This window comes from Octopus sinensis, linkage group LG1, assembly GCF_006345805.1.
Source record: "Octopus sinensis linkage group LG1, ASM634580v1, whole genome shotgun sequence".
NCBI classification, from domain to species: Eukaryota; Metazoa; Mollusca; class Cephalopoda; order Octopoda; family Octopodidae; genus Octopus; species Octopus sinensis.
In genome coordinates, this window is record NC_042997.1 from 76,543,408 (window position 1) to 76,556,929 (window position 13,522).

The 13,522-nt window shown below is 35.0% G+C and overlaps 1 protein-coding gene across 1 annotated transcript in view; it reads left to right on the forward strand.

Moving 5' to 3' along the window:
• LOC115213990 (multiple epidermal growth factor-like domains protein 8) overlaps window positions 1-13,522 on the forward strand; it is a 189,787-nt gene that overhangs the window by 5,018 nt on the left and 171,247 nt on the right. Inside the window, exons 2-6 of the mRNA XM_036502001.1 lie at window positions 891-897; window positions 2,099-2,283; window positions 9,313-9,578; window positions 11,256-11,406; window positions 11,925-12,108. Of these exons, the coding sequence (XP_036357894.1) occupies window positions 9,367-9,578; window positions 11,256-11,406; window positions 11,925-12,108 (547 nt within the window). The 5' untranslated portion in view covers window positions 891-897; window positions 2,099-2,283; window positions 9,313-9,366. The remainder of the gene's footprint in view (window positions 1-890; window positions 898-2,098; window positions 2,284-9,312; window positions 9,579-11,255; window positions 11,407-11,924; window positions 12,109-13,522) is intronic.

Genomic DNA, 13,522 nt, shown 5'->3' on the forward strand with positions numbered 1-13,522 from the left:
TTTCGCCACCAGCCACAAGTGTATCCAAAAAGGGTGAAATGAGTTTGCCTGCAAGAGTGGTGTGCCAGTGCCACCTAAAGAGTACTCATGCTGGTGCCACATAAAAGTACTTATGTAGTACCACGTAAAAGCACCCAGCACATACTGTAAAGTGGTTGGCACATGGAAGGGCTGTAGAAACCATATCAAATCAGACTGGAGCTTGGTGCAGCTCTCTGGCTTGCTAGCTTTGGTCAAATTGCCCAACCTATGGGAAACTGTCCAACCCATGGAAAACAGACATTAAAAGTTGAGATGATGATGATGATCCACTGAGGTCACTGGCTACAATAATAAGGTCACTGTCATTTGCTGTTAAGTTAGTCTGCAGATGGTTCTCATAGAAGTGTTCCTTCTATTCATCTGTTAACCTTACCTGTGGGCTATATATAGAGAGAAATGTTGCTGTTGAGTTGCCTATGTTTAGTTTAAATTATCCTATCACACTTTGACTGTCTCAGTTACTGAATCTGTTTCTAAGCTAAGAATAGTGCAAAGCTGCTTTTGAATGTATATATCAGCTATTATTGTTTGACTATCATCTAGCAGCTCCTGATGAATTATTCCATGCATATCTCCCCACACACTCAGAAGAATCTTCCTTCGATGCCGGCCACTTCTGGCTGCTAAGCTGGTTCTCCTTCACAACTGAGCCACCGACATTTTTACTTAACATTATGGTAAAGTATCTGTTTTTCATCCCTAATATTAACTCTATTCAAAAGTTGCAGCTCATGAGATTGCAATTGTGCATGGCAGTCAGCATGTTGTATGTGATTGTCTGTAGAGAGATCATGTGGGACCCATTTTCTAATTTTTGACACTTTACCAAGCCTTTTCAATTTGCAAAGAATGGTGGTATGGCCCACATTGAAACCTGTACTCAGTTCCCAAACTATAGCAGTTGGGTTTGCTTCTACAGGATCCAACCTTCTTGAGTGCCCTTCTCTTGATTCATCCTGTAGGCTGTAGTTCCCATTTCTGAATCATGAAAACCATCATCTGCTTGTTTTTTGAGTCACTATGCCATCACCATAAGAGTTTTGGAGTACTTTTATTACAACACTTGCACTATTCCCTTTTTGAAATTTATAAAGAATAACATGACGAATTTCTTCTTTGCTTGGAGCAAACATGGACTCAATACAATAGCTTCAGTTATGATAAAATCAATAAAATCTGGAAGAAAATGATATATACTAATGAGTTTGTTTTATTTCAAATAGAAATGAGAAGTTAAACACCTTTAAATCTAACTAGATATTTACTTAAAAAAAAATGAACGAAGCTTTTCATAAAAATAGTCTGTTTTTGTAAAGAAGGATATGTAGGACCAACATGTGATCCGCATCGTTGTTTCTCCAACTACACTAAAATAAAAGGGCAACCTGAATGCCGTAATGTATTTATTTTGCATTATGAACAAAAAATGTTGTCATTTTGATGTTTTATGTGTTTTATGTGTTACCTGATAGAACTGGCAACATTATTGATAACAAAATAGATTATAGCATCTCCTTTCAGCCAGTCCACACTTGATTAAACATTAGATATTTTCGGTGACTGATCATGACTCACTTTAAATATGACTTGCTTAATTATTAACCAAAATATTGTCTGCATGATTAAAAACTAACATAGCTACTGGGCTACATACCTTTATTAACAATAATGTCTTTAGACATTATTGTTAATACACATTTTTATATATTCTAGATTTCTCAATAACTGAATAGGTACCAAAGGTCATTTTGCAAAGTCAGTTCATATTTAACCCTTTAGCATTCAGGTTACTCTGTCAAATGTAATATTTATTCATCTAAATCATTTTCAACTAATCTTGTAGCTTCGAGATTTTAATGATGTGATTGTTTATTTTTTGAATGACATTGAAGGACAAGTGTGGAAGGCTGAAACTGGCCATTTTGAACATAAAACAGAGAGAATATTTTGGCTGGATATGGCTGCTTTAAATACTAAAGGGTTAATATAAAAGAAATTTTTTTTAGGATGATGATAAACATAAACTGTAGTACTAACTCTAATTTTTATATTCCAGATCCCATTCGCCAAGGATTTAATGCACATTATGTAGTTAATTGGTGTCCTTCTCACTGCAAAGGAAATCGTGAATGTAAAAACAATCAGTGTATTTGTAAAGAAGGATATGTAGGACCAACATGTGATCAGCATCTTTGTTTCTCCAATTGCACTGAAATAAAAGGGGGACCTGAATGTTGTAATGTAAGTATCTATTTTGCATTATGAACAAAATCTTGCCATTTTGATGTTTTATGTGTTACATTTCAGTCAAAAATGCAATTAACAATTTTGTATTTAAAATCAGTAATTATTCAGTCTATGCCTATATATATAAACATATTTGAATTGGCCAATGCATGGGTGGTACCACGCACAATGAGAAACATAACATACTAAATTTTACCTTTAGTAGTAATTATATATGATAAAAGTAGTAATGTTTTTTAAATTAAATTAGAGATAGGTTTGAACAAGAACAATTAACTTTAAATGTTATATTTCTGTCTTGAATAGTATTTTTAGGCAGGCAGTCTTACTTGTTTTGTTTATATATTGTGATCTACATTATATTTTATATAGTTAAATAATTATACACAGTTGTTAAAAATTTAGAATGAGTAGAAAAAGAAAGTGCTGTCAATACTTGAGTGAATATTTGAAATATAGATTTATTCAATCTATTCTTCTTCTTGTTAGTCCATCTATTTCCAATGAAGATGTAGCCTGTGGTTTCAGTAATCAGTGGTGGGAACACATGTGGTTCCACAGCCCAAAGCCAGAAGCACACAGGCACTTGCAGGTTGGACACTGGTAGTCTGTAATCAGGATTGAGGATGATGTGGCCCAGTGACATCTGTCTCTTTCTTGCAGCTGCAAGGCTTTGCTATCTATCCTCCTCAAAGGCAGCACAGCAGTGTTGGTGATTGACTTCCAGGTAGCTCTGTTTGTGGCTGCAATCTTGAGTTTGTGAGGCTGGATGCCACACCACTTTAGGTTATCTTTTAGGGTGTCCTTATGCCTCAACTTGAGTCTTCCTTGTTGCCTTATGCCTTCCTTTAACTGTACATCAACTGTTTGAGGATGTGGTGGTTGTTCATTCTGATGACGTGGCTGGTCCAGTGTAACTGAGCTTTGAGCAGAAATGCTTTGACGCTCGTGGACTCTGCCCCGTCTTGGACTTCTTTTTTGGAAACTCTGTCCTGCCAGCAGATGCCCATGATTGTGTACAATGATCTTGTGTGGAACTGTTCCAACTGTTTGATGTGCTGACAGTATGGAGTCCACGTTTCACAACCATACAGCAGCATGGAAAGAATGATAGCTTTGTATATTTTGAGTTTCTCTTTGTATATCTTGGATGGCTGCACACCCTTCTGTTGTAGTATTTTAATTCTGAGTCTACTGAGTTCTTGGCTGGCTTTCTGGATCCTAGATGTGATTTCTTTATCCAGGGAACTGTTTGCAGAGATAATGCTACCTAGATACCTGAAACTTTCAACACAGTTCAGCTGAACCCCATCAGTGGTGATAGCTGGCTTAGGTTTTGTTGTATTTGGGACTGCCTGGAGCAAGACCTCCATCTTCCTAAGGCTGATGGTCAGGCTGAAGAGTCTGGATGCCTTGGTGAAGTGATTGACGATGATCTGGTGGTGGTTTTCCTTGTGGGCCATGAGGCCACAGTCATCCGTGAAGGGGACTTTGAGGATGAGCTTTTCCCTGGTTTTCATTTTGGCAGACAGGTGGTGGGGGTCAAATACGGAACCATTGATTCAGTACTTGATGTAATGCCCAGGTCAAGGTTCTTTACAGTGTGGAGGAGGACCTGCATGAAGAACAAGTTGAAGAGCACTTGTCACACAGCAAACTGCATATCTATGGTGCTGCAGCCAAGGCAGGAACCACTCTGGGCCTTGAGCAGGTTGCTCTTGGAGATGTTGGCGAGTCTGTTGAGGAGGATGTGGGCGAGGATCTTGCTTGCAGTCTGTCCTGGCTCTTTTGTTCTTGCATAGAATGATTATGGTGGTATCTTGCAGATCTGTTGGGATGTCTTCCTGGTCCCTGATGGTCAAGAGGATGTCATGGAAGGTGTTGGAGACTGTGGGTATGAGTGACTTGAACAATTCAGCAGGTATTCCATCCCTTCCTGGTGCTTTGCTGCAGGGAATCTGTTTGATGGCAGTCTGTACCTCTTCTTTGCTAGGCAGGAGGTCCAGATCCTCCTGGATTGGCTACTGGGTGATCTGCTATAGGTCTGTTTGATCGACGATGGAAGGGCGGTCGAGGAGCTGGCTGAATTGTTCCTGTCACCTTGCAGTGAAACCTTCCTTGTCTTTGATGATAGTGGAGCCATCAGTGGAGAGTAGGGGTGCCAATCTTCTACATGAAGGCCTATAGATGGCTTGGAGTTGTTTGTGTTGGTGTAGAACTGCACTTTGTCAGCATTCTTTTCCCACCAAACATCTTGGTGGTGCAGAGTTTACATTGAACTCTGGCCTTTCATTCTTTGAACCTATTGCGTCATGAGACACAACTGGGATGGTTTTGCCAGTTAATGTAGGCAGCTCTCTTCTCATTCAGCAGGGTTTGGATGGCTTCATTGTTTTCATCAAACCAGTCTTGATGATGCCTCCTCTTGGGGCCAAGGACTGCTTTTATTGTCTCAGTGATTGCTTCTTTGAACTGGTTCCATTTTGCTTCTGATCCTCTAGTAAGTCGACCTGCTGCATCGAGTCCCACTAGTATTAAGTAGACTGAAGTCTTGCTGTGTTGAAGGTTTGTTTGATGAGCTTGGGGTGCTTGGAGTGGTAGGGAACTATGCGAATGTTGAACTTGACTTGAACAAAGCAGTAGTCTGTCCAGTAGTTTACACTGCACACTGCCCTGGTGGTGAGGACATCACTGCTGTCACGCTGATGGGTGATAATGTAGTCTATGAGATGCTGTTGTTTGGATCGGGGATGCATCCACATGTTCTTGTATTTATCAGCCTGCTTAAAGACTGTATTTGTGATAAGCAGTTCATATTCTGCACATTTGCTCAGCAGGAGAAGTCCATTGCTGTTCATCTTGCCTACACTTCCCGTATAAATAAAATTACCCATTTGCAAAGAAAAAAAAAGAAAAAGATTAAAATATTGTCTCTTTAAAGAAAGTTAAAATATAAATACTTACAAACAACTTGCATTTTTGAAATCACATTCATTTAAAAATATTTCTAAATGATTAAAATATTGTGTTTAACAAAGCAAAAATAGAAAAAAAATCTTATTTTTTCATTGTCAACTCACTGTCTAATAGAAAGATAAGAGTTTCTTCACTTTCAGGATGAAGATTATTTTTGGAACATTTTCCCATTATGCACTGTTTTGGGCATTTATACCCCCAAAAGTTTTTAATATCTCAAAAACCACTTTACCGATTTATGTGAAACTTGTTTCATTCCGTTCGTATTAACATTTCAGGGTAAACTTAATTCATAGAATTGTCCCATTATATGCTGGTTTGGCTGAGTAACATTGCAAGCAAGCGAGATTCAAACTGACTTTTAATGTATTATAGATTTAAAGGAAACAGTTCCACATATAATTGCAGTTCATTGTGTTATTCATGGAGAACACTTGGCTGCAAAACCTCTTAGTGGTAGAGTACATAATGTGTTGAATGATATAATTAAAACAGTAAAATCAAGACCCATTCGCTGAATGACCATATCTTTTGGAAGCTTTGCTATGGAAAAGAACAAAAATTTAGGCACCTGTTGCTTCACACTGACGTGTGATAGCTCTTGAATGGAGATTGTTTAAAGCATTTTTATGATCTCTGTGATACTGTTTTAGAATTCCTTAATTCATATGATGAGGACATGTATAATGAATTAAGTAATGAAAGAAATGACATTGCATATCTTTCTGATATTTTCACTAATTTAAATGAGGTTAACATTGAGTTGCAGGGAAATAATATAAATTTTATTAAAGTAAAAGGAATTATAAATGCATTTATCAGCGAATTATCACACAACAAAGAGAGATTATCAGGGAGAGATTTTTTTACAGTTTCCAAGCCTGCACACAATAGAAAACAATGATAGCAATTTAATTTTAGATATGGATATAGATTGCTATTGGTCTCATCTACAGATACCGAAAGAAGACTTAAAGTCAGGGCTTAAAGATTTCACTGATCTTAAATTATTGGGTTATAAAGCCATTTCTTTCTTATATCTCTTCTGTTCAATCAAACTTACATGAAGAATTTATTGACTTAAAAATGATTTCGAAGCTCAAGTATATTTTTAACAGCTTGGTTATGAATCTTTCTGTACCCTTATCAGATGGGTAGTTATGATGGGTATACTGGGCTTTGTATATTTTACCTCAGTGCTCTCTCATTCAATAATAATAATTATATATATATATATATATATATATATATACCCATGCTATCATGGAAAGCGGACGTTAAACGATGATGATGATGATGATGACATACACACATATATGTATGTATGTATATATGTATATGTGTGTATGCTTGTGTCCCCTTGTTTTGATACAGTGGGATTCTTGTAAACATCCTGTGAAAATATGGTAAGGTATGAAATATAGAAGTAAATATTTTATTGTTAATTTTCACTTAGAAAAGAACATATATTCTGTAAGAATTTTATACCACAAGAAAATAATTCCTCATTAATTCAATATGGTCATTGCTGAATTTGGCCATAATATGGCGAAAAAGTGCAAAGTCAATAAAGAGGGTGGTATATTAATGCTACTTGCCAAACTGACGTTTTTACATGCTGCAAGAGATCAAACAGAACACAAATCCAAGGCTTCAGTTATTGAGTTTAAGCCAGAATTTCAAAAAATGGTTGAACTAATTAACATATTTCTACAACAAAAATGCATTTAATTGAGCTACAAGTCTTCTCGAGACCGAACTTAGCATGAAATAGTTATATGGAGAATGTTGTTTATTCCCCCTTGCTGTTTTAATGTGTCCAAATTTTACCTGGTTGATACTTTTATACATGTAAATTTAATTTTTTTGAGAAATATTGGTCAAATTACACCAAGAAAAATCATATTGTGCAATGAATATAATTTTGGACACCATTAAAGTCAGATGTTATGTTTCTTTTTTCTGATTTTGAATACAGTCAGGATAATTTGTGGTAGTGTTTACATATTTGTTTTGGATGTTTTTGTCTCTCTCCTACTAACAGGTTTGCTGTGAGTTACAGGTGTTTTCGATGTCTTTAATTTATGTTTCTAATACTCAAAGCAAGGAATTAGTTTTCAATTAAGCCTGTTAAATTTCTTTTTAGCTCTTTTAATATTAATCTGCCTAACATCACCCCTGGTTCTTTTATTGCAACTTCCTGTGATCTAAATTTAAACCTTCCATCAAAATTTCCTATTAATTTATGTTAAAGATAAAGTTATTTTGTAAAGTTCCTTATTATTTTCAAAATCCATTGAAATAGAGGCAGTGTATTTCAGTAGAAATATGGTTACACAAGGGTTAAGTTAGAGTTAAGTGGATCCTCTTCTGTTTTCACATAATGATAAATATTTGAACTAGATCTCTGGTTCCCAGCCTATCAGTGTAGAAGAGGTTGGTGTTAGGAAAGTCATCCAACCATAAAAACCATGCCAAAACTGACAATGGAGCTTGGTGCAATCCTGTGGCTTGTCAGCTCCTGTCAAGACATCTAATCTATGCTAGCATGGAAGATAGACAATGATATTATTTGTTTTTAAATCAAGGTCTACATGCAATTCTGAGAAAGATATCAGGTGGTCATGGAATGTTCTTTAAACAACATAAAAATTTCCTTTAAATTATACACTTTTTCATTTGAAAATATACTCAATTTTCTCTCCTTTTTAATCAAAAGGACTTCTCCCATCATTTTTAAGTGGGAAGTGCAAAAAGAAAAATTGACCAAAATCGTCTGAAAGTGGTGGGGATCATAAATTTTCAAAAATTTGTTTCCATAAAAATCTTATCTCCATTATTTCAAAGGCTGTTAACGCCCCCCCCCCAAACCCCCATCAAACAGAGAAAATCCAACGTATGTAGGAGTCCTGATCTGGAACTCTGCTATTTACAGCCATTTGTAATGGTCTGATAAAGTTTTATTGAAATGGTGTCATGTTCCAAAATCTCAGGATTTATTTAGTTCTATTTCTGACTACAAATATGCCCAAACTCAAGTCCCTGTGGCTTGTACTTTGGGATTTAACTGTGAAATTGACTGTTTGTGACATGCAACAAAATAGGTTTTACATAAATATTTAACCCCCCCCCCATTTTCTTTCCAAGAACCTGAAAAAGAATGCACAACTACTGTCCCATAGTCACTATTAATTTGTGTAATTTGAAGATGATTATAACCTCAGTTTCAAAGATATGACACCACAAATATGGCTAATTATTCATTTAAACCAATCAGGCAAGATTTTGACCAATTTGCTGACCATTCAAAATATTTACCCAAATTTCACAAATGAGGTATCAAAATATTTCTTTTTAGATGCTCTTCAAGAAAATTTACATTTAAATATTAAAAAAAAATTAATAATGATACCTACTTTAATTGGATTTGCTAGTGGAATCTGCAAGATGCTTGTTGTATATATATATATGTTGTATATACTTTTTTTGTGTGTATATGTTTATGTGTGCTTGTCTTGGTGCTGCATAATTGTTATGAACAAGCAACACCTTCATACATGCAATTTTTTTGTTTCCAATCTTTCATCAAAACATGTAACCAGGGTGAAATATTTTCTTACTTGAAAAAAAGAGAGGGTTGCTGTAGAAAATTTGCCTCAATGAATTCCATTTGACCCTTGTAGGTCTGAAATAGTGGACATTAAAATGAAGACTACTATGATGCTGTAGCTGTCTGTCTATCCATTTGTTCACATTTATTTCACTGTCCATCAGTTTCTCCCTTTCTCTCCAGTAACTGTTGCTCATTAACAATTGTATCTGAAACTATTTTCAGACACTTGGGAATATTACACTGCTTGATATCAATCAGGTGAGTGTTGGGTATACGAAATGCATATGTCCATAGATAATCTTCCTCAGTGGATTCCATTTAATCCATGCAAGCATGGAACATTGGACCTTACAATGCTGCTGCTGTTAATAGATAATAAATATGATATATTTTAAAAATATATATGTTTTATATTTTTATATTCTACTTCTCAGTGTGTTTGCCCCAATGGATCATGTTGTTATGAAGAAAAATTATCAGTGAAATACATGTTTAATCCTGCAAGCCGTGATGAAGAAATTTATCCACCTCATCTTGCTCGAATGGGTCACAGTCTGATCAGTTGTGGAGATGATGTTCTTTATCTTTATGGAGGGCGTTCTCTTAAATATGGTCTTATCAATGAAATGTGGATGTTCAATCGCACCAGCCAAGAATGGTCTAAAGTCATTGCTAGCACTGATGAAGAACCAGCAGGAAGGTTAGTTTGCTTCTTTTGACTCATTTTATAAGAAGATAATAATGATGATGAGGATGACGCCTTCCCTCCTCCTGTCGATTTTGACATGTGAGTGGTTAAAGGAAAAGATTTTAAAAATGTGCGTCTATTTGTGACTGATGCATGAATGTAAGGTGAGTCCAAGTATGGATTTTACTATGAAGTCACAGTGGGGACAATGATGATTTTGCCTGGGAGACAAATGTGTCAGTTGATTACAGGATAAAGTTCTTAATAATAATTATATTAATAATAATCCTTTCTACTATAGACACAAGGCCTGGAATTTGTGGAGAGGGAGATAGTCAATTACATCAACCCCAGTACTTGACTGGTTCTTACTTTATTGACCCCAAGAGAATGAAAGGCAAAAGCGACCTTAGTGGAATTTGAACTCAAAACATAGCAGCAGATGAAATACTGCTAAGCATTTTGCACAGTGTGCTAATGATTCTACTAGCTTGCCACCTTAATAATAATAATAATAATAATAACAATGATAATAATGGTTTCAAATTTTGCCACAAGGGCAGCAATTTTGTGGGAAGGATGATTCGATTACACTAGTACTCAAGTGGTACTACTTTTATTGAACCCGAAAGGATGAAAGACAAAGTCAACCTAACTGAAATTTGAACTCAGAATGTAAAAACAGACGAAATGCTGCTAATCATTTTTGCCCGGCGTGCTAATGATTCTGCCAGCTCACTGCCCTAATAATGATGATGGTGGTGGTGGTGACAGCGGTGGTGGTGGTGGTGGTGGTGGTGGTGATGATGATGATGATATATTTTAATATTTCGTGGATAATATATAGTTTATAACTTGTCAATTCTTAGTTTTGTTTATTATCCATTGTATTACCTACATATTAATTTTATTGTATTGATCATGGAATGATGAAAGGTGTTTTCACTTTTGAAACATTTTGCTTTGCAATTTACCACACTACCACCACCTCTGCATCAAGAACAACTAGAACCACCACCATCATCATCTATTGATATTGGAAGAGTACAATTTATTTCTGCTAACATTTCTACAACAGCCTAGAACTCTTCTACATCATGTTAAGATCACTATTCCATCTCCCCACCTTTAGTCCAGACATGAATATAATACTATTAAAAATATCATTCATCTGAAATACGCTGGAATGCACACCAACTGTATTAATTTCAGAAGAATTCCAACTGTTACACTCTGAGTGTGGCCACCTTACTTACCTCATCAGTTTTTTTCTAACATGGAAAAGCAATACCACAGCAATCTGAGCCCAAGTATGCTTCTTGCCTACTGGACTCTCAATGAAGATATGTCTGAGACAAAGTACAGCAGAAAATTCAAATCAGACTACCTTTTAAACTACAATTATGTCTTTTCAAATTGTATTTTAATAAATGTGTAATTATATGTGTTTTAAAAAAAAAATTAATTGCATGCCATACAAAATTGATATGAGTAAGAACTGTTACAAACTGTTTTTCAGATTCAGTTAAAAAATTACTATATGAATCAGAATATTTTCCTTCTTGGGAGACTGTTTTTTAATTGTGTAATTAAATATTTAAGCAGTGTTCTTCAAAATATTTTTTCTTAAAATAACTAATGTAAAAAGAATACTTTTAACTTATGTTTTTTTTTGTCATTGTGTTGTAGGTATTACCATGCTGCTGTTTGTGTGCCCATCATTAAGACAATTTTTATTTATGGCGGTATTGTTGAAACTGGTAGAAAAATTCAGAAATATAAAGTGACCAATGAATTTTGGAAGTTTGCAGTAGAATCCAGGAAGTGGAAGAAAGAACGGGTAGAATATCTATTATATTCATTAAAATGTTGTATTAAAGCATAAATGATTAAATTTAGTTTATAATTGAATTAGTCATTTACTAATTTTGTATAATTTTCTCATAATTGCTATTTTCTGTAATGATTAGAGCAATTATTTTAATCCTTTCTGTACAAAAATATATGAAAGTTTCCTTAGTCATTTCTTATCAAAGTATGTGGAGTCACTTGTGTTTACTGAATTATATGTAAATCTAAACATTGCCTTAAATTGTGTTACTGCTACATAAACGACACATGATTTCACAATTTAAACATGTGTATGTAGCCCAACATTTATTCAGCATGGATTTTGTTTTTGAGAAAATGAGAAAAAACTGAATTTAAATTTGTAGCCTATGCTTAAACTAAACGAATTTAATGTTTGTGCTAAATTTTCTGGAAAACGAAAAATTTCCTGATAATGTTATTTCTTGCACATGTGTACAAACATGCACACAAATGTACTGTCACTCACTTTTTGTTTTCTTTTAACAGAGTGATTCTTGGTTGCCTGCTGTTGCTGGCCACACACTAACATATGTGCTTGATACAAAATTGGTGGTCATTGGTGGATTTTCAACAGAGAATTATTTTCTTGATAAAGTCCTTATTTACAATTCTGCACAAGCTCAGTGGGATATATACCATCGCAAGAATCTAAGTGGTGTTATTCCTCTTGGTAAGTAGAAGTCACTTCATTATTATTATGTGTATGCAACAAATTGAAAGATGTAAGATCTTGTTATTTTCAATTTGTTACATCCAAATGAAAACAATTCCATTGATCTTTATACTTTAATTATTCTTCTGTAAAGAATCCAGTTCCGGAGCTTACAAACTTAGGTATTAAAATTTTGATCACTGGTATGGTATTGTTTTTGAAGGTGGCGAGCTGGCAGAAACGTTAGCATGCTGGGCGAAATGCTTAGCAGTATTTCATCTGCCGCTATGTTCTGAGTTCAAATTCCGCCGAGGTCGACTTTGCCTTTCATCCTTTCGGGGTTGATTAAATAAGTACCAGTTACGCACTGGGGTTAATATAATTGACTTAATCCATTTGTCTGTCCTTGTTTATCCTGTCTGTGTTTAGCCCCTTGTGGGTAGTAAAGAAATAGGTATTGTTTTTCAAGATATTTTATGAACAGAAGAGATAAGCCTATTGGTTCCATTTGAAGTGTGATATAAAGTAATGAATTTGGTGTTAGCACACATCCTGCTTTTCTTCGTAAAAACAATTTCCTTTTGTAGGCTGCATAATAGAATTAAAGAATAGAATAAACTAACTGAGTATCCTGTCATTGCTGGGCAATTTTCACTATAGAATGCCTTGGTAAACTTTCAGAACAGCATGCCTACATAAGTTGGATTTTTTCAGTTTTGATGGAGATTTTTCAAATTTATTTTTCACTACACCTCCCACTTCTTTCTTTTTTCACTACACACTTAAAAACAATGGAAGATGCCCTTTTGGTGAAATACAAAAGGATTTTTGAAAATTTATGATTTTTTCCAAACCCACTCCACTGCTTAACACTGATTTTGACCAATTTCTTTTACACTCTGCACTTAAAAACAATGGGAGAAGCTTTGTTAGTTAAAAAAAAAATTGGCTGGGCTGGGTGGGGTGGATGAGCGATCATCATTACAATCCCCACTTCCTTCATTTTCAAACAGAAAATGAAATGTAATTTAAAAGCAGTAGCGAAATTTTTAAATAATTTTTTCATTAATCCACCCACCTCCTTAAATTTCAGCTTATTTTCAAAAATTTGTTTTTAATATGCAATTTGTTTGAGTTCATAATTTCACAATAATTTTCAGGTGGAAAGATGTGTGATATAAGGGAGATTTAGCTTTTGTTTCTAACACATCCCACGACCATGTGGTACCTAACATTGTTTCTTTGTTACTCCAACATGTATTGATTTTTTTCAATATTTTTCTCCTCATAAACACATTTTATAGAATAATGATGTGGAAATGTTTTGTTTAGCTCAAGGCTGGATTTTAAGTAACAGCAGGAAGAAGTGACAGTGGAACTCAGCAAGCTGCTCAACTGTGCCAATAAAATAATGCTGAAAATATGAGACAAG